The sequence below is a fragment of the Zingiber officinale genome, chromosome 2A (assembly GCF_018446385.1).
Source record: "Zingiber officinale cultivar Zhangliang chromosome 2A, Zo_v1.1, whole genome shotgun sequence".
In the NCBI taxonomy this organism is placed as follows: Eukaryota; Viridiplantae; Streptophyta; class Magnoliopsida; order Zingiberales; family Zingiberaceae; genus Zingiber; species Zingiber officinale.
The window spans coordinates 123,474,377-123,494,556 of NC_055988.1; the positions used below are offsets into that span (position 1 = coordinate 123,474,377).

General features: G+C 36.3%; 1 protein-coding gene across 1 annotated transcript; it reads left to right on the plus strand.

Annotated features, from left to right (window-relative positions):
* Positions 1–1,534: 1,534 nt before the first annotated feature.
* LOC122042183 lies at positions 1,535–15,077 on the plus strand. Its single transcript, XM_042602172.1, has 6 exons — positions 1,535–1,716; positions 1,906–2,082; positions 9,172–10,632; positions 11,000–12,461; positions 12,553–12,619; positions 12,762–15,077. Exons 1-4 carry the CDS (start codon positions 1,699–1,701, stop codon positions 11,030–11,032), a joined length of 1,689 nt encoding a protein of 562 aa, XP_042458106.1. The 5' UTR covers positions 1,535–1,698; the 3' UTR covers positions 11,033–12,461; positions 12,553–12,619; positions 12,762–15,077.
* Positions 15,078–20,180: the final 5,103 nt, after the last annotated feature.

Consider the following 20,180-nt stretch of genomic DNA (forward strand, 5'->3'; position numbering starts at 1 on the left):
TCCGGACGACGCTCTTCGCATCGGCCGTCCGGACGGACATCCCGGCCGGGCGGTGGATGAAGGATAGGAACATCTTCTGACAGCCGTCAAGTCCTATGGCTAGGCCATACTCTAAGTCTGACAACAAGGTGTTCTGTTGTCCCATCGAAGACGTGATTGAACTGTAGCAGTATGGTGTCAGGTAAGCTCTCTGACAGGTACATACCGAGGTATGGGCTGCGGACACGTATGCGCCTCGGTGGACGTGCATTAGTTCTTTCACCGCTCTATATAAAGAGCCTCTTACTTCGCCGGAGGTACGCACTCTACAAGCTTTGGAGCCACCTTTTGCTGTCCGCTTACCTGACTTGAGCGTCGGAGGGTCGCCGCCGGGAATCCCTTCCCGGCCCGACTTCTGTGCAGGTTCGCCGGAGATCCGTGCGACCAGACGGAGGCCTACACCCTCGACTAGGAGTGCGCCACGTGCCCAGCGTCCTTTGGTTCGGCGATTCAGACAGGATCACCTATAAATGATAGTGAACTCTCATGAACAAAGGTATGTGTACATAACATTCCAAATCATAATTTCCATAACTATCTTTTTCACTAAAGGTTGACTTAAGCGTTAGAATGACCTCGACGGAGACTTTCCTTACTATCCTTCTAACATGTTCTCTTTAAGTATTCTTCCTCATATGATAGAAGCATCTCCATCCTCCTAACTGCCCATAACAATAATGCAATACCGGTAAATCAGACTTCTCTATTATCAGATAAGATCATCATTGATGATGTTAGTTAGTGAATAGCATTGTTCTAAATTTTATAAAGTTTGTGATAATTTTTTTTAAGACTTTGTAAATTTAAAATTCATTAATCTTAATTTATACAATCGAATTCAGATCTAAGGAGATTTACTAAAGTACAGGCTTTTGTTATTTGAAGTGATTGAAAAACTAATATACTTTGCTAACTTTCTTAATTTATTCATGTCCTTGTTTTCGAATTTGATAAGTATAAATTGAGAATACTAAATAGATAGAATAAAAATTTGAAGACACCTGCACAAGTAATTATTTCGTGAGGATAACGGAAGGGAAATAGTGGAAATATGAATTGTTTTTAAAATTATAAAAGTTAGGCATTTCATGGGTAATAACAATTCCCTTCAACATGAGCAAGACAAGAAAAACCCGGTCCACAACGGTCTTTCCGAACCGCAATGGTTCAACTTTCAGTTTGGAAACTGACAGCCAGGCCTCTATTACTCGGACACGAAACATATTTTATACTCCCTACAAGCGCGCCACGTGTACTCGCTCACCATTAATCTTAAAGACCGACGTGGACCTTGCTTGACCCAACACACCGAGGGAACTTAGTTTCGGACCCATTCACTTTGATGTCCAATGGAAATTTTCCACGTGGCGCTCGCTGTGGGGTAATCTTGTGGGGCCGGAGGGAACGGGCGTGATCGAAGCTGTATTCTGTCTGAGAGCAGAGTAGGATATTTTAGGCCGAATCAAACGGCGAGGGTAAAAGCGTAAATAACGTCTGCGGCTGCCCACTCCGCGTCATAACAGACAAGGGCAGAAAACGGAAAGAGAAGGCGAAAGGAAACCCGCAGGCCGTAGCAGTCGTTTCAACCTCTCTTCCTTCTTCTCGTTTCTTCCCTGCTCTCTTGCGTCCGCCGCCTCCCTCAACCGCCAAGCGCCGCCGATGTCCGACGAGGCCCAGGTATGGCTTTGTTACAGCTAAATCGGGAGAGAAAGCACCCACCTTTCGCTCGAGTTTTTTTTTTTCTTTTTCTTTTTCTTCCTCTTTGGTTGCCCTCCGCGATGCTGGTTTTTGTGATGGTTTCGATTGATCGTTTGCCACGATTGTGGTTCTTTCTTATTATGCTCGTGTTTTACGGAGGTTTGGCAGAGAATGACGGCGCTGAAGAGGGCTTACGCGGACATTATCTTCAACACGACAAAGGAGTCGGCGACTCGGATTCTAGCCTCGGAGCGGAGGGCGCTCCAGCTGCAGCAGAACCTGTCGCTAGTTAAAGAAGAGTCGTTGGCGATGCTTCTTCGTCTGAAGGCGATCATGGAGGCAAAGGTGCCGCCTTTATCTTATCCTAGCTCACACTGCTTATTGTTGTTCAGTTACGTTTTCTGGCAAGATCTCTCTTCTTTGGATTTCATTTCTAGATGTACAAGATTTTCTGTGATGCGATTTCTAGGTCGAAATTGGCTCATTATTTTTGGCCATTAGGGCCTGAGTTCTGCTGTTTTCTCTCGTCACTTCCAACAAAATGTTTGTTTTTCGAATTGTAAGAAAAGATCCTAACATGATGTTCTTGTTACGCTCGTCATATAAACCCTTCTTTTACTAACTATTTCGTCTAATGCTAGTTGCCTTTTCAAGTTCTTAAGCAGTTGAATATGTGTTTGTTCCCTACACATGTTTTTCAAAGTGTTTTATTAGCTTTAGTTGCCAAATTACTTATCTTCCATATTGTTGTTGTTTGCTCAAGTCTATTAAGAGTTAGAAGAAAGGTTATGAATGATACTTAGAATCTGCAAAGTTTAGTCAGAACCTAAATTTTAAGTACTCAGATGTCATCAACTTATAATGTTATAGTGATCGAGAAATATCTGTCCTTTATAGTTCCTGCAACCACAAATAGGCCAGGTAATCATTGAGACATTTAATTGGCCAAAATTACTTTGGTCATCTATCATCAGTTGTTATCTCATGATGTTTAATTGTGTTTCTGTTAAATGTCATTCCTTCATTTTATCTTCTAATTCCTAGATGAGTTTTGAGGGAATGCAATCTTATTTTATTTAGCGAGCAAACATTTTGGATTCAAGCGGTCATTCAGTGGGTAAGGTATACAATCAGAAATGCAAAGGTTTATATTTCTGTGCATTTTCAACACATTTTCAACACATTTCTTCAAATTATTTAATTCCATCTCTCAACATTGTTAAACTTGCAATCTGATCTGATTCTAAGGTTCATTTGCTACTAGACAAGAAAGTTTACACATTGATTCTATCTCGAATTACAACAGAGTGTTATCTTGAATTGAGTTGGTATGCTTGATGACTTTGTGTTGTTCAAATTGAGTTTTCCTATTTGACTCTGGTTCATTTAGATGTGTGTGAGGATTGAGGTTGCAACATAGAAAGACTTTGCCTTGAAGTGGTGGATAACAAAGAATTTGGTCATAGTTATTAGATTGGAGTCGGACATCCCTGTCAAGTTCTAATCACTAGATTATTTGACAGATTGATGGGTGAACTAATTGGAACTCATTTAAGTTCACAATATTTGGGGCATGATCTACATGAAAAATAACGTACTGTTATTGTACATAGTTTGAGGAAGAGAGAAGAAAATAAGGTAGAAGAGAAGCACATTGTAGTTAAACATCATTTTTCGTTTTCCTATTGGATCATTTTTTGTCTCCTGCTGGTTGCCATCCCTAGAATAATTTGTTAAGATACAATGAAGTGTTTTGACATATTGTAATATTGAGCAAATGACCTTATTTCAGCATGCTCTACAAACGTTAGACATTAGCACAGACAACCATGATTAATCTTTTATTCTCTTATGAAAAGATGATAATTGAGTTCATAGACATATTATGACATGTTTTGCAAAAAGGAAGGCTATCTAGTAATTAGATTGATGCTATAAAGGACAATTGTTATAATATAGTTTAGTGTTGGAACATTTGAGGATGTATCTACTGAATTTCCTATTATTATATTGTCTTTCCATCTTCCGGAGAGGGTTGCACTTTGGCGAGAGCTGGAGTTTCTCATTCTAGTGAGCATGGCCTGTAGACCAAACCCTATGCAACAAAGCCCATGAAGGAGAACTAGAGGCCTCAGAGAAGTCCTTGGATAAGAGGCCAAAGCTGATTATGCAGTAGATGCCATGGAAGGAGAAGCTGGAATTTGTACTTCCGAATGCAACATAATGGGTTGAAGGCATACATGTAATGTATTGTTTAAAACCTTGAGCTTCCTATGGCAAGAATGTGCCAACTGCGAAGATAATAGGGAATTTAACTATGGATCGACTAATGTTATAAAGCACATTTATAAGTTCAATGCACCAAATTGGAAAATTTGAAAGTTCAAGCTACATCTGTATTAGAAACTTAAGAGTTTAGGTTACTTGGGATTTTTCCCTTCTATCAATGACTGACAGAGCTCATTCCAAGACCAAGGGCCATTGTTGGTGACAACACCATTTTATGTTGCTGTCTGATAGTTTTTCTCAGAATAGTTGTTTCCCCACGAAAAACTTCCATTGCCTATTATATAATCCTACCTTGGTAAAAAAATGTTGATCAAGGCAAAGCTACTTAGTTTTTATTTTGTTTTATTTTATGTTTTTACATTTTATGTTGTGCATCAACCTTTTCTTTTCCCTTCATAGCTTATAGGTGATTTGGATTCTAAAATACTCTATAATTGGTTGTATCTAGAACTTTACCATATTAGACTATCCCCTCCGAAAACAAATAAACCTCGTTCAATAACCAGAAAGCATATGCTTGTCTGATTAGCGAACAGTGGAAACCTCCATCAGCTAATTACTATCTTCTTTAGCCATTAAATATTTCTTATATCTATGTCTTTCATTGCCCTGCCTAATTAGACATACACATATTTTGCCTCTTGGGATGGCCTAGAATGCCCACCCTTGACCATGCAGAATTACGGGTGTGGAGCAACCTTGTTTCACCATGCCTTATTCCTATGAAGTTTAGAGGTACAATTTGAAGCTCTGGTGTGTGATAAAGGCTGGTCCTAAATCCAGATAAAGGAGGAGGGTTGTATTAGATTGCCAACTAGCGTTAAAACTATAGCAAATATTCAATGAATGGATTCATTAAACTATTGTGCTAATGCTAAGTTATTCCCCGGGAGGAATCTATTGCAGGGTTCGACTGTAAAGTCTCAGCAAGGACCGCTACATCTCTAGAACTCGGGTGTAGTGCTACATATGCAAGAATTCGCGTTACAGGCTCTGATTGTAACGTATCGGCAAGGACCGTTATATCTATATAAGAACTTGGGTGTAGTCTTAAATATGCAAGAATTCTCGCACCATAGGTTGGATAAAACAAATATGATAGGAAAACTAATAATCTAAGATTTGGAACATGAAACATGGAACATAGGAATCCTCACTGGTAAATCAATAGAGGTAGTAAATACGATGATTATGAGAAGAATTAGTATTTTGGATGTACAAGAGACAATGGGTAGGCGAGAAGATAAAGATAATAGAGAACTCAGGTTTTAAGTTATGATACACAGGAAAGAGTAAAGTAAGAAATGGAGTGAGTATTGTTGTAGATAGTTCGTTAAAGAATAAAGTTATAGGAGTAATTAGAAAATGGGATAGAATTATAGCCCTCAAGATAATAGTGACGAAAGAAACTATGAACATAATTAGTGTATATGTACCTAAAGTAGGATTAGATGAAGCTACCAAATCAAGGTTTTGGGACGGCGTAGATAAAATATTATAAAATATTCTGCTAAATGAAATGATTTTAATAGGAGGTGATCTAAATGTGCATGTCAGAGTGAAAAATGAGGAATATGAGAGGGTACATGGGAGTTATGATTTGAAACGAGAAACACAAAAGGGAAAACTATATTAAATTTTGTGATAGTACCTTATATTAGTTAATATGTTTTTTAAGAAAAGAGAAGAACACTTAGTCACGCTCAAAAGTAGGAATAATAAATCGCAAATTGACTTTCTTATGGTTATGAAGAAGGATAGAAAGATTTGTAAAGATTGTAAGGTCATCCTTGGAGAAAGCTTAACTACCCAACATAGGTTAGTAGTGTTGGATATGCACCTCAAATATAGTATCAATAGAAAGAAAATATATACGACTCCTAAAATTAAGTGATGGAAGTTAAAGATGAGAAATAAAATACATTTAAGGAGAAGGTAGGAGTACAAGCATTGGGTGAAATATACGGTAACTCTAATACGACATGGGATAAGATGATATCAAAGTTGGAAATAGTAGCTAATAGTATACTTAAAGGGACATGCACCATTGAGTAAGGAATCTTGGTGCTGGAATGAGAAAGTATAAGAAAAGTGAAGGAACAATGAATAGCTTATAAGCAATTATATATATGTAAGAACGAGAAAAATTTTAAAAAAATATACAATAGCCAAGAAAGGAGCTAAGAGAGTAGTAAATGAAGCAAAGAATGAAACTTTTGAACAATTATATCAAAAATTGGATACAAAATAATGGGAAAAAGATATTTATAGAATAGCTAAAATGAGAGAAAGGAAGACAAAAGATCTTATCCAAATAAAATGTATTAAAGATGAATGTAATAGGGTACTAGTAACGATGGAGAAATAAAAGAGCGGTGAAAGAGATATTTTCATCAATTTTTTAATAAAGGTTTAGGTGACCAATTTAACTTAGGTAATTTAAATAGGTCAAATGAGCATAGAAATTTAAATTTTTATTGTAGAATTCAAACTTTAGAAGTAGAACAAGCTTTAAATGGGATGCATAATGAAAAAACCGTTGGACTAGATGATATTCCGATAGAGGTATGGAAGTGTCTAAGGAAATAAGGTATTAAATGACTTATAAAATTATTTAACATGATATTGAAAATGAAAAAAATGTCTGATTAATGGAGGATAAGTACTCTAGTTCCCTTATATAAGAACAAGAGAGACGTATAAAATTGTGCAAACTATAGGGGTATTAAATTAATGAGTTATACATACCATGAAACTTTGGAAAAAAGTAATACAAAAAGGATTAAGAAAGGAGACCTCGGTGACCGAAAATCAATTTGGGTTCATGCTTGGAAGGTCGACAATACAAGCTGAAAAATATCGGGAGCAAAAACAAGATCTACACATGGTATTCATTGACTTAGAAAAAGCTTGTGATAGAGCTCCAAGAGAAATTATATGGAGAATTCTAGAAAAGAAAGGTGTTAGCGTAACATATATTGAACTAATTAAGGATATGTACGAGCATGTAACGATCAGAGTAAAGACTTTAGGCAATGTAAGTATTTCCAATAAAGATAGGATTATATCAAGAATCAACTTTAAGTCCCTATCTTTTTACATTAATTATGAACGAACTCATTGCACACATTCAAGACACAGTATTGTGGTGCATATTGTTTACAGATGATATTATTTTGGTAGATGAGATACGTGAAGGAGTAAATACTAAACTAGAATCTTGACGGAAAATACTAGAAGGGAAAAGCTTTAGATTTAGTAGAATAAAAACAGCATATATGGAATTTAAGTTTAGCAATATTAGACGTAATGAGACAATTGTTAAGATAGGAGATGATGAGTTGCTCGGAATCGAGAGTTTTAAATATTTAGGATCATTTTTGCAAAACGATGGAGGGATTGAGAGAGATATCTTACATAAAATACAAGCAGGATGGTTAAAATGAAGAAGTGTGTGGATGTTTTAATGTGACCGTAAAGTATATTTAAAACTTAAAGAAAAGTTCAATAAAATCGCAGTTAGATCTGCTATGTTATATGGAGCTGAATGTTAGACTATGACTTGAGCACATGAGCAGAAGATGAGAGTTGCAGAGATAAGGATATTAAGATGGATATGTAGACATACGAGGATGGACAGAATAAAAAATGAGAGCATTAGAGAGAAAGTCGGAGTTGCATCTATTGAGAGAAAATTCTGAAAGACACGTTTAAAATGATACGGGCATGTACTTAGACGATCAATAAATGCTTTCAATTAGGCGATGTGAAGCTATGACAAATACACATATCAAATGAGGAAGAGGAAGACCAAAAAAGACTTGGTTAGCAACAATAAAACAAGATAAAATTTATTTAAGTATAGATGATAATATAGTAAGAGATAAAGTTCAATGGCATAAAAGGATCCATATAGCCAACCACTAAGTGGGATAAGGCTTGATTGTTGTTGTTGTATGTGATAAAGTAGACAAACCTAGTTAATTCCATAATAACTACCCACATATGTGTGAGGGGTTCCCCTTTAATATAAATACATACGAGATGCCCACCACATTTGACCATGTGAGACTAAATGGGAATGAATCAACCTTGCTTTAACACCTAACATTTTATTTAATAGAGTATTGCGCACTATAGTCTGACAAGGTATTCTTGTTGATTTGAAAGGTTCTTGGTGATCATGCAGCATATTTTATATAACCTCTCTTGTTTGAATTATATGAGCATTACCTTTCCATCGTTGCCTTGTCTTTTTTGACTGTTGGCTTTCGCTGTAGCCCATTCTGACATCCAGTGAACTTTTATGTTCTTACTAGAAAACTTCCTGGAACTTTTAAAGAGAAATACCGTCAACTAAATCAGACCTAAATACTTGTTTGTTTCTTATGCACAGACCAGTGATGTTAGCGTGATTGTTGTATATTTTCACTTTTGCTATAATCTAGCAAACCGAATATAAAATGCCACGTTATTTTTTTCTTTTTCTTGAATTGTATGTCTAGTCTGCAATTTGGCTTGTCTTTAAAATCCAAACTAGCAAGCAAATAGGCCAAGGCATTGATTCATTAATTTTATAGTCCAAACATCCAATTATATTTGCTTAAAAGGAGTTTTCATGCCCCCACGGGCGGGATCAACTGGTTATGACATGGATTCTTGCAGCATGAGTCGAGAGGTCGAGGGTCTGCGGCAGCAAATGCGATAACATCAATATCTGTCCGTGCCAAACACCTGAGACCGCCATGTCATAGCTGGGCCCGTATTCACCGTGATTTACTCCCTCTCATACTTGTGGGGCCGGGTTGAGGGGGCCGCTGGGTTGGCGGTTCCAACCTTTTGCAGCATTAAAAGGAGTTTTCGTTGGAGAAAATTGAGATACAGGTTAATAGGTTTGAGTCACTCGGGTTGGATTGTTGTCGATCTATGCACAGATTGACTTTTCTTGGTTTAGCCCTTGGAGCTGACTGGTCTTGGAATGGATCCTCATTTGAAGTGTTAGTTTGTTATATTTAATTTTATAGTATAAAATTGTTTTTTGTTTGAAAAGAAAGTGTTTTTGCTATTGTCAAAAGCTAAATACTTATTCTCTCTACCGAAGTAGAGGCTGAAGGATGTCACTGATAAAGAGTATTGGCTTCACAGATCACTGAATCAGAAAAGGCAAACTTGTCTCAGGTAAAGAAGATTCAAGAACTTGAAGTTGAACTCAGAGAAGCAAATGATAAGATACATTATCTTAAATCGGAAGTAAGGAGACTGAATTCTGAATTGGACCGTAAGAGCGATATTGAAACCAAATTTATTGATGAGAAAAAACCTGGTAGCAGTGTAAGTTGCAAGAAGTATAATATTCGTGAGGACATATACAAATCGGGTTCACGCCTTCACTCTCCAAATGGGCTTAAAATTATAAAGAATTCTAGCCGCTACTTCACCAAAGATGTGACGAGACATGAACCCATGAAAAATTTGGTCAGGTCGAATCATTACGGTGGCAATCTGGACTTTGCATCAGTGACACAAAGCAACAAAGAGCCAGAGTTTTATCGCGATGGTTGCATTCATAGGACACAAGCATTTGAAGAAATTCATGATCAGGAATCAAATTCAACAACAATGTGTGTGAACAAGAAGGCTGAAGGAGCACCCCCCGGGCATAGCCGAGCTAGTAACCATGTGGCAGATTTGCAGCACAAGAAGGCTGAAAGGGCCTTTCCCCAAAAGTTTGGTACCACCAAAAAAAGGTTAAGAAGAAATACGAGACAACGAAAATTCCTTACGTGGCCCACAAGTTCTGATACCCTTCATGACATGCTGCCTCAAGGATTATTAAAGTCCAGTTATTCCAGTGTTAGGCAAAGTGATCTAGATCGATCTGCTGAAAATATGCATAGGAATGGCAGAACAGCTTCTCCAGATTGTTCAGCACAAATGCCTGGAGAGGACCAGGAATCAGAAGAAAATCGGAAGACTAACTTGAACAGATCTTTCAGGAAAAAGAACTTGGGGCTTTCCAATGGCAGTGGAGTAATGGCAAGTGGAACCATCCTAAAGCCGTGCAACTCTTCGAGCAGCGGAACCACTTGCCAAGAAAATGGTCTAAAAGAACCACTCATGATGAATGCAAGAGTGTTGATTGATGATTCTGTTTCAGATGATGATGGTAAAAATAGCAGAACTACAGAACAGAAAATGCCAGCAAAATCATATTGTAATTTAGAACAGAATCTTGATACTTCTGCAACAAAGGAAGAAACAACTAATGCACCACCAAGTGATCATAAAGATGAACCTTGCAAACCAACTGAATCTGATGTAGTTGAAGGTGCCAAATTACTCAAATACACTTTTCAGAGGAAGCGGAAGAGGGGATGCATGGATAGCAAAGTTGGTTCCAAATTCCTGGAGGAAAAAATGTCTAAGAAAAATGTTGACAAAGGTACTGTGGAAAACTTGTCTCCAAGGGATATGGATAAAGAAAATGAGGAAAATGTGTCCACAAGAAAAATGGACAATGATAATGTTTTGGTGGAGAACCACAAATCTAGCATGGTAGTGGAATCATCTAGAGACAGCAGGAGGATGGCACAGGTTGCTCGTCAGGTTAGTGAAATTTTCTCATCACTTTATTGTTAGAATGCAGTAAATTGAGATTTGACCTACTATAGAAATGTTGTATTACTTGGTTTTGTGTGCTTAAACATTTCTATCAAATCTATAAAAGAGAAAACAACAGGTGCATTGTTCAATCGAAAGCACAAGTCAGGTTCTAGTGCCTATTATCTGGATATCATAACAAGGATTGTATAAAAATAGAAAATTGTATATTTTGCAGTATTCCTAGGCTGACAGTAAGTACAAGTTTGATCTTGTAGCAAACTTGAACACAATAAATTCTTGTAAAGACTTTCTTCGCATAGTCTGCTGGATTTCAGTTGCAGGATTTAATTTCCCCTTCATTGAATTTCAGCTCATTTCCCTGTCTGAGAGGAGATGGTGGTAGATCTACTGTTTTATCCAAAATGAGGCTAATCTTCGATGAGGACAGAGGACAGTTATTCATCCTGCAGATTCCATATTCAATATCCATGCGGCCACCTTCAAGTATGTATCTTTACTTCGATAAAATAAAGAATCGCAACTGAATGAGCAAAAAGAAGAGACAAAAAAAACTGCTTTATATTTAAGAAACATTTACATTTCCCTCTTCTGTTAGCTATTTCTACTTAACTGGCAAAGCCTCACTTCATTGATCAACAAATTATTTCTTCCTTTGGTTTTAGTTTCTAGTTATGCTCAAACATTGGCTTTGCCAAAACTCTAAGAAAAGAAACACAATTAGCATATTCTACTGAACCGTAGTGCTTTCGTTTACGGCAAATGGCCATTGTGAATTGTCATCCATGCTTATTGAGAGTATATATATCCTCTCATCATAGACAGATATTCTCTCAGAACATTGTTTAGGAAACTAACTTGGGCATCAGAGTTGAGGACCTCATTATCATTTTCAGTATTCCTTCCTCTTTCAATATGTTTTTGAGTCTAGTTCAGTCCATCCCAATCACCTTGTGTTATTGTGTACAATCCTGATCCCTGAAAGATGATCCATTTACACAAGAACATCTCTTTCATGGAGGGTTTAAATATCCATGTCGTGAAAAGAGCTCATTTCTACCTTGGAACAACTTTAGTTAAACTCACTCTAAAGTGGAGCACAAAGGGGTATCTCGGCTTTTAGATTATGGATCACAAGCAAATATCTTTAGTCACTCAAAAATCTGAAGAAAATAAAAGAAAAATAAATAAATAAATTTTGATTTTCCTCTATAGTTTGTTTAACTTTTTTTTATTTTATTTCACCTTCCCAATTTTGATAAATTACACTTTGCATTTACCTTATTTATCATATCATTCATCACTAATAAATGTAAATTTATATTTTTTTGGAATTTATTTTCTGAGGGTAAAGATATTTTTTCCCAATAAGGCTAAAAATCAAATTTAGGATCTGAAATCTTAAGAATAAGCAAAGACAAATTTTTCAACAAGAAAAAGGAAAACCCGCAGCACAATCGGGACCCAAATTCCGACTCCAACAACTGCACCCCCACCGTGGCCCATTGCAATACATCCAATCACGATGTGGGTAATATCGGTATTTATTCTCTGTTTACTCAAATCGTGGGACTTAGGGCATTTCGGTAATTGTGCCGCTCTCAGACCAAACTGCGGAAATGTAAAGGCGGCGAAAACCGCAAGCATGTCTGGTTATCCTTTTCGCTTCGCTCTCTCGTCGTCTCTCGGCCGCTGCCTCATCCTCTACTCGCTTCGTCTCCGGCGCAGGAAGGAAGGGTGTTCTCTTCATGGGTTCCGACTTCGTGTCTGACGGCGCTGTTTCCCTCTCGCGCGACATCGCCAAGAAAAAGAAGGTGCGAATACGATTTCCTTTTAGTTCCTCCTTAATTCATGCAATTCGATCCCAATTTGCATGCCTGACGATGCTCTTTTTGGGGGGATTAGACCCACCGGTCGGCGAAATTGAAGCAGTGCAAACTCGACGCTCGGCGCGAGCAGTGGCTCTCGCAAGGTACCTGCTCGATTTGGGGATATAATTGTTTTTGAATAGTTGATTTTTCGGATCTTCCGGTCTCTGTTTCCTAGGGTTTTCTTGCTCGTTGTGTGGCCTTAAAATTTGATTTTTGCCTGAGGTCTCTGTTCCCGATCTGCAGTGAAGAACAAGGATTGCGTGGTGTCGGAAAGGAGATCGCCGGCAGCGTCGCCTCACCTTCATCCGGTGCTGTCTAAGGAGATGGATCTCGGACTGAAGGAGGAGGAGGAGGTGGAAATTCGGGTTTCACCAGACCGTGATGGATCCAATTCGCACGACAGCGAAGGAGGTTCTCCGACTCATGGGGGCACTGTTGATGGATTCCCTGCGAATAGTATTAGTAGCGGAAGCAGTTTTGCATCCTCGTTGAGAAGCCTCAGCGACGCGGAAGTGGAAGGGGATGATCACGTCGAGAGAGGGGAAGAGGGAGTTGACGATTGGGAAACCTTAGCGGATGAGTTAGGGGATGATGGCAGCCAGCCTGATCCAAACTCTGTTGACACCGTCCCTGATTCTTCTGCAGTACCAGGTCACACTGACAAGGATACCCAGGAGAGTTTGGAAAAGCCGGAGGTTAAGCAGGCTATCAGTAGGGCTTGGAGGCCGGATGACACTCTCCGACCTCAAAGCCTACCCAACCTCTCGAAGCAGCGGAGCTTCCCCGTTAGCATGGCACGTCGCTATGCAGCGTCCAGGTGGTCTCAGAGCAACATTCTCTCTGCACCTACTTCATGCCCTATTTGCTGTGAGGATCTAGATCCAACGGACTCGAGCTTCCTACCCTGCAACTGTGGCTTCCGCCTCTGCCTGTTCTGCCACAAGCGAATTCTTGAGGCAGATGGGCGCTGCCCAGGCTGCAGGAAGCATTATGCTCCTGTAGCAGGCGGTGAGGTTGTCATTTCGGGCGGAATACCATCCTTGGCTCTTCGCCTCTCTCGTTCTTGTAGCATGAGTTCAAGAACCTAGGAAGCGTGTTCCACTGGCTTCTTTTCATTTTTACCTATGACAGTTTCTTAACTGTGTCTTTTGAATTTCATTGTTATAGAGCAATCATTTTATCATAAGAAAAGATGTGTGAATATATGCCCTAGGTCTTGAGTGTATAAGAAGTGTTTTTGGTAAGTTAATTTGGAGTAATGTGTTCTTCAATTGTACGATGAGTGCATTCTCTATATAATTAAATGAAATTTTCAACTATGTTAAAGTCAATAGGGCAAAGTTCAAAGTACAAGTGTTATCTTAAATTTGTTTTATATTTGCATAAACTACAATGCCATTTACATATGTCCGTATGCTTTTATTGCGTTATTAATTGTCTTGCCATTAGCCTTTAAGGTAACAAGAACATTTTCTATGACATTTTCTTTATTCAATGTTGTAGATATGGTACCTTATGTAAAATGTAGGCTTCTTTAATGATCTTATTTATCTGATATGATTTTAGAAAGTTGATAAAGAAGTTTTTCATGTAGTCATTAATTTCAAAGATGTTAAACACTTTCTTTGTTTCTTCTCTTGATGATAATTTTTGTTTTCAGAAAGTTCAATATACTCTTTTGACACATGCAAAAGTAAGTCCACCGAATAATTGAAGATACTGGTAAAAAGATATTGCTGTTGCATCATGAAATATCACAAAATAGAAAGGGTCACTAATGTGTGCTTGAACTATTTGTTTCAGCAAACAGTATTCACCTTGTTCCATATGATTTTGTTACCACATGCATGCTCTTTTAGTCAAAAGAGATTTTTTCCATGAGACATGGTACATACAGTGGTTAACATATTTTGCTTCAGAGACTGTCATTCTTTACACGTTCAAATGAACTTATATAGCTTAATTATTTATGATCTTACACTGGAAGGGGATATAATTTTGCTGTGGTGCTAGTCTCTGAAAATTGTCTGTATTTTTTTTCTACTAGTGACCATGAAATCTGAATGTTGAACTGATTAGTATGCTACTTGCGAAGTTCGAGTACTGGCACTTCACTTGCTTATTATCTTCTAATTAATATAATCAGTGTTCCTTGAGATGATACAGATGTCTCCTTTCCTGTCTTGAGAAGGAAGAAAGGAGGGTGGAAAGAACAAGAGCAGAATAATCAAGGAAATGATAAACTTGATATAGAAGTGAAGGAATATAGCAATAATACATGTGACTTTCTCAGGGATGCCTACTGTCTTGTCTTAAGAAGATAAGGAAGAAAGGAGGGAGGAAAGAACAAGAGAAATATTAAGGAAATGCCTTGTGCTATCTAATGATAAGCTTGATTTAGCAAGAGTGATGAAAGGCAAAAGCAAGATAACTTTCAAATGTTGTCAGACTACTTACATAATTGTTGCAAGTAGATGCAAGGATTCTATAAATGTTATTGTGATCATATCTCACCTTCCTAACTTATTTAACATCAATCAAACATATTCAGTTTTTTCTCATTTTTGGCTTTTCTGTTGCTTTAAAGCCCTAACTCTGAAATCTGCCTTTTTATATGTTTTGTGATTCTGTATTCTCACACCATTTCTTTAATGTTTTATGCGTCTATTCAATTACTCTTAGCCTATAAATGTGCTCCACAGTTAGTTCTGCTTGCTTATTTGAAACTTCACTGTGCACAGTAAACTTCAAAGTCTAGGACTTCAACACTTGTTGATCAAGGTAGTATTCTTTGCATCCTTGATATCTAGCCCTCGCATATATGCTCAGTTATATGGCTGCTCTGCTCAGGCCCTAACAATTTTAAAACTGCTTATGATTGTGATTCCCTAATGCTCCTTTTACATCCCAATGATATCTTATCAATACCTTTTAGAAGCATTGTAAGACCTGGTGATTTTGGTAGGATACTACCAAGGTTCTAAAATTCGCTAGGCGCTAGTCGGGCGGCAGACCAGTGCCTAGCGCCTAGGCCGCCTAGACGGGGACTAGGCGCCGCTAGGCGGATTCCTCGGTATCCCTTGTTTTATGTGGACTATGGACAATGTTATATGTAAATCTAAATGTTGTCTTAAACAATTTCATAGCAATGAAAATCTAACTATGTATGCTGAAATAAATACATACTTTCCAATACAAAAAAATGAACATGCAGTAAGTTATCATAATCATATAGTAAACAGTAGAACATTGGAAAATAGTAGCAATAGTTCAATTCAAGATTACAATGCATTGTGAACTAGTAACCACTAAGCAAAATATAATTGGTAAATAACATAAATCATGTCTTAACAAAATGAGTTCAAAATTACACAACTAATAATATCTCATAGACTCGTATTTATTCTGCTTCTTCTTCTCCATAATTTTCAATAACTTGTTCTTCATCGGACACAAACTCAATATCATTATTGTGATCCTCGTCTTCTTCTTGGATTCAAAATCATCTTCATGGAGTTCTCTCACTCTAAGCTTCTTCGGGGTTGTAGATTTTCATTTGCTCCACTTGCTTCATCAACCATTTGCCAAGTGAGCCGGAACCTAGTTCAACTTCATCATCTTCCCCACCATCCACAATCCAACCTTGTGCATTTGAAGCATCTTTTGCAAGAAGGACATCAACATTTCTTTTTTTTTTTTGTTTGTTCAACAATCTAGCATTAAATGTGAATCTAAAAAAAGAAAGTAAATACTATAGTTAGTAATATGAATATAGACATTAAAAATTATAACTAATTTAATTAAAGAGTGAAAGTTTAAAACTTACTCCTTCAAATGTACTCCAATTTCTTTCACACTCGGATGAACTTGTAGTTAATGAAAGTATCCTCAATAGCACTGTATGTACTCCACCATGCACATGGATCAAATGTATCATCATTTTTTTCACATGCTTTTACTGCCAATGTTTTTCCAAATAACCCAGTCTTATTTCTATATTTTGGAAATTCCTTGTTAATAATAGTATCTTGTAAATCTAACTCATTGGCATGCAAAGTTTCCATGCATTAAAAATCCCCATCGCGACCTCCTCATAAAGAGCAATCGAACTATCTTTGTAGTAAAAATAAGGATTCATGAAAAAGGCAGTGGTATGCAATGATGTATCAAGTCTATCCTTCATTTTTGACTCAATAATGACTATGATAGGTGATAATTTGATTCCACGTTATTCGAGTCACCTTGATATCTTCTTTAGCTTGAAGAAGCTCCCCATATAGAAACCCCATCGATGGCTTTCTATCTCCATCTACCAATCGAATAACTCTTACCAAAGGAGCAAATATTTTCAAACAAAGCGTTACACCATTCCAAAAACTCATGCTCATCACTGTAGAGTAAGCCAATTTTCCTTTGTTTGTTTTTGACCATTTACATTTCTCAATGTGACCCTTAAACTAGTTTTTTTTCAATCAAACTTTGCAATGTGAGGAAATTTGATGAACACCTGTAACTCCTGGTGGGACTTTGTCTCTCTTCTTCATGAAACTTCTCACCAATGAAAGTCTTATGGTGAGCATAGATGAAAATGGTAAAAGCCTTGGACCGCTCAATCACCTTCTTTATATCATGTAAGTTTGCCAATACTTTTAAGTATAAGATTAATAGTATGAGTTGCATATAAACTCCAAAAGATCCCAGGTTGCTTTTCTCTCATCAATTTAGCTGCAGCCATATTGTTGGTGGCATTATCTATTATAATCTGAACAATATTCTGAGCTCCTACTTGTTCACCACACTTGTCAACATACTCAAAAATAAGTTCAGCTATATGTGCCTCGTCTGAAGACTCCTTAGACTCTAAAAATATAGTACCCTCCTTGCAATTAATACACAAATTTAAGATGCTTCTTCTTTTTCTATCACTCCATGCATTTGTCATGATTGAACACCTATTCTTTGCTCATTCTTCTTCATGTTTCTTCAGCAATTGTTTTGTTCTTTCAACTTTGGCTTTCAATAGTGGCTCCCTAAGTTGATATTGAGTTGGAGGCTTGAATCCTGATCTAAATTGACCCACTGCCTCTATTAGTTGCTTGAAGCTATCATTATCAACATCATTGAATGGGACTCCATTTTCATAAACTCATCTCCTAACATATTATTGAACTTGTTGAGTTCTCTCTTTGAAAAGAGTCTCATTTATATTTTTTTGACAAAGTACTTTATTCCTACTTGAACTTATATTTTTTGGAGCAATTACTAATGCATATCTATCCATAATCCATGGGGCCAAGTGGAAGAGGTTTTTTAATTCCATCCATCCCTTCAATTTCAAGACCTTCTTCTTCGTTTAGAGAAATAGTCACATCTGTTCTACAACTTTGTTTTTCTTTCTGTTCCTCCCTTTTAAAATAGCTTATTTTCACTTATTTTTATCTTCTTGAGATGGTTTTCAACAACCAGATATATTTCTAATGTGCTCCTTGATCTTATAGACTCCCCCCCGACATTATTTTTCTACTCAACTTGTATTTAATTTTATCGAGGTTCTTAAAATCAATCAATATCCCAAACTTTCATCCGATGTCATTTGATTTTCTTCTAAGAATTCCAGATTCGGGTTGAGTGACAGATGCTGTCGAAGATGGATTGCTTGCCATTGATAACAGATAATCTGAAGGAAAAAAAATCATATATAACAAGACATAATATAATAATAAAATTTAATTATACTATACCATACAAATATACAATACAAAATAATGAAAATATGAAATATAACATTAAGTCATTAACAAGTCTGAGAATATTTTTTTATATATCTTAATCTAATTAATAAAATTTATTAGATATTTGTTTAAATAAATTTAATTTTAAATATATTTTATTTTTTATATTATTAAATCTGTTATATACTTATATATAAATTAATAATATTTATTAGAATTTTAAAATTTTAATTTAATTTTCATATTTTTAAAACTGATTTATATAAATTAATAATATTTATCAGAATTTTTAAAATTTTAATATAATTTTAATAATTAATATTTATAAATCCAATTAATATACATTTATAATATATAAAATTTCTAAATATGATTTATATAAATTAATAATATTTATTAAAAATTTTAAAATTTTAATATAATTTTAATATGTATAAATCCGATTAATATAAATTTATAATATATAAAATTTATAATTTATAAATAATTAAATATGATTTATTAATTTATTAATATGTATTATATGTTTTTTAATTTTAAATATTTTTATATTTTTAAATCTGATAAAGTGATAAATGGTTATTAGAATTTTATATATAATTTTATATATTTAAATTTGTTTTATATAAATTAATAATATTTATTATAAAAAAGATAAATTTTAAATATATTTAATTGGGATCTTAATTTTATTAGGGTTTATGAACTCAACCTTATTATTAAAATTATCCCCGTTAGGAGTTAGGAATTGTTTTAATTTATTAAAAATAAAAAAAAAAAAAGCTAAGCGAAATATCTTTTCAAGCGCAATGCTTGACAGACCTTATGACTCAACCTCATCCACGGACTGTGAATCGGGATCCCAAGACGCCGGAAGCTTCGCCGGACGAGTCCGATGCGTCCGGCGAAATCCGGCGTTGCTTCCAGCGGCGCCGGTAGCGTCGCGCGGAAAGCTTTTGGCACAGCCATTCAGGATGTCTAATTTATCATTTTCTGCATTTACATTATTTTTGTTTGTATAAACAAGATTTTGTTGAATTTCTAGGACTGCAAATTGATATTCATGGGCAATCTGGTAGAAAGCTCTCCCAATACAATAGTGAGCCCCTCATCAATTCTCTGACGTTTTTCAACAAGATAATAGATTAGCTGACAACATCCATCTTTGCAAGAATTCTTTTTTTTTCTCTGTTTGGAATTGTAGATTGCTACATCATGAGACTTATCGAGATATTTGACTCCATTTGTAGGTCGAATAGCGAATGATATAACATTCATCTTTGTTATAGATCATTGAGATTGGCAAGATAAATTCTGGTGATGAAGCAAATCTGCACTATTTTTGGATGATGCAACCTTGCATTGTGGTGAGCATCTGATTACCATGCTACGATGATCTACCTTTTATAGAAAGTCTGGAGCAAGTTTCATAAAACTGAGTGGCCAAACCTAAATATATAAGAAGAGAAGTGACAAGTTTCATTTGGGGATGATGCAACCTTGCATTCTGGTGAGGGGCGCCACATGCGCTGGTCTCGTTGTCGCTGACTACCTGCAGCAGGAAGAGATGGTGGTAAGGTGCTCTCGTCATCAGGTATTTGCTCATGGCACTTGGTCTTAATCTTGTTCGCGTTAAGATTTCGCCAAAAGTAGCTTTTTTGAAATATTTATTTGTTTATCGAATGGGGTACCATGATTTCATCCCATATAGGGCTATAAACCATCCAAGAGCTAAATTTGACATGGTTTAAATCCTTTTGACAAGGTAATTGACTAAAGTCAAGCCAAGTTGCCAAGTTTAAAATGAACTAAGATGTTGAAATGGGTGTTTAAGCATGATTTGTTTTTTTTTTCCCAACTCTTAATTCGAACTATCTGAATATTTTTATATTTTAAACTTAATATAGTTCATTAATACGTGTAATATTTC

Bases quoted from the DNA above. Each gene is read 5' to 3' on its own strand.
- LOC122042183 (XM_042602172.1), top strand. The intron at 2,083-9,171 runs GTGCCGCCTTTA...TTGGCTTCACAG, and splicing joins AGGCGATCATGGAGGCAAAG to ATCACTGAATCAGAAAAGGC. The intron at 10,633-10,999 runs GTTAGTGAAATT...ATTGAATTTCAG, and splicing joins TGGCACAGGTTGCTCGTCAG to CTCATTTCCCTGTCTGAGAG.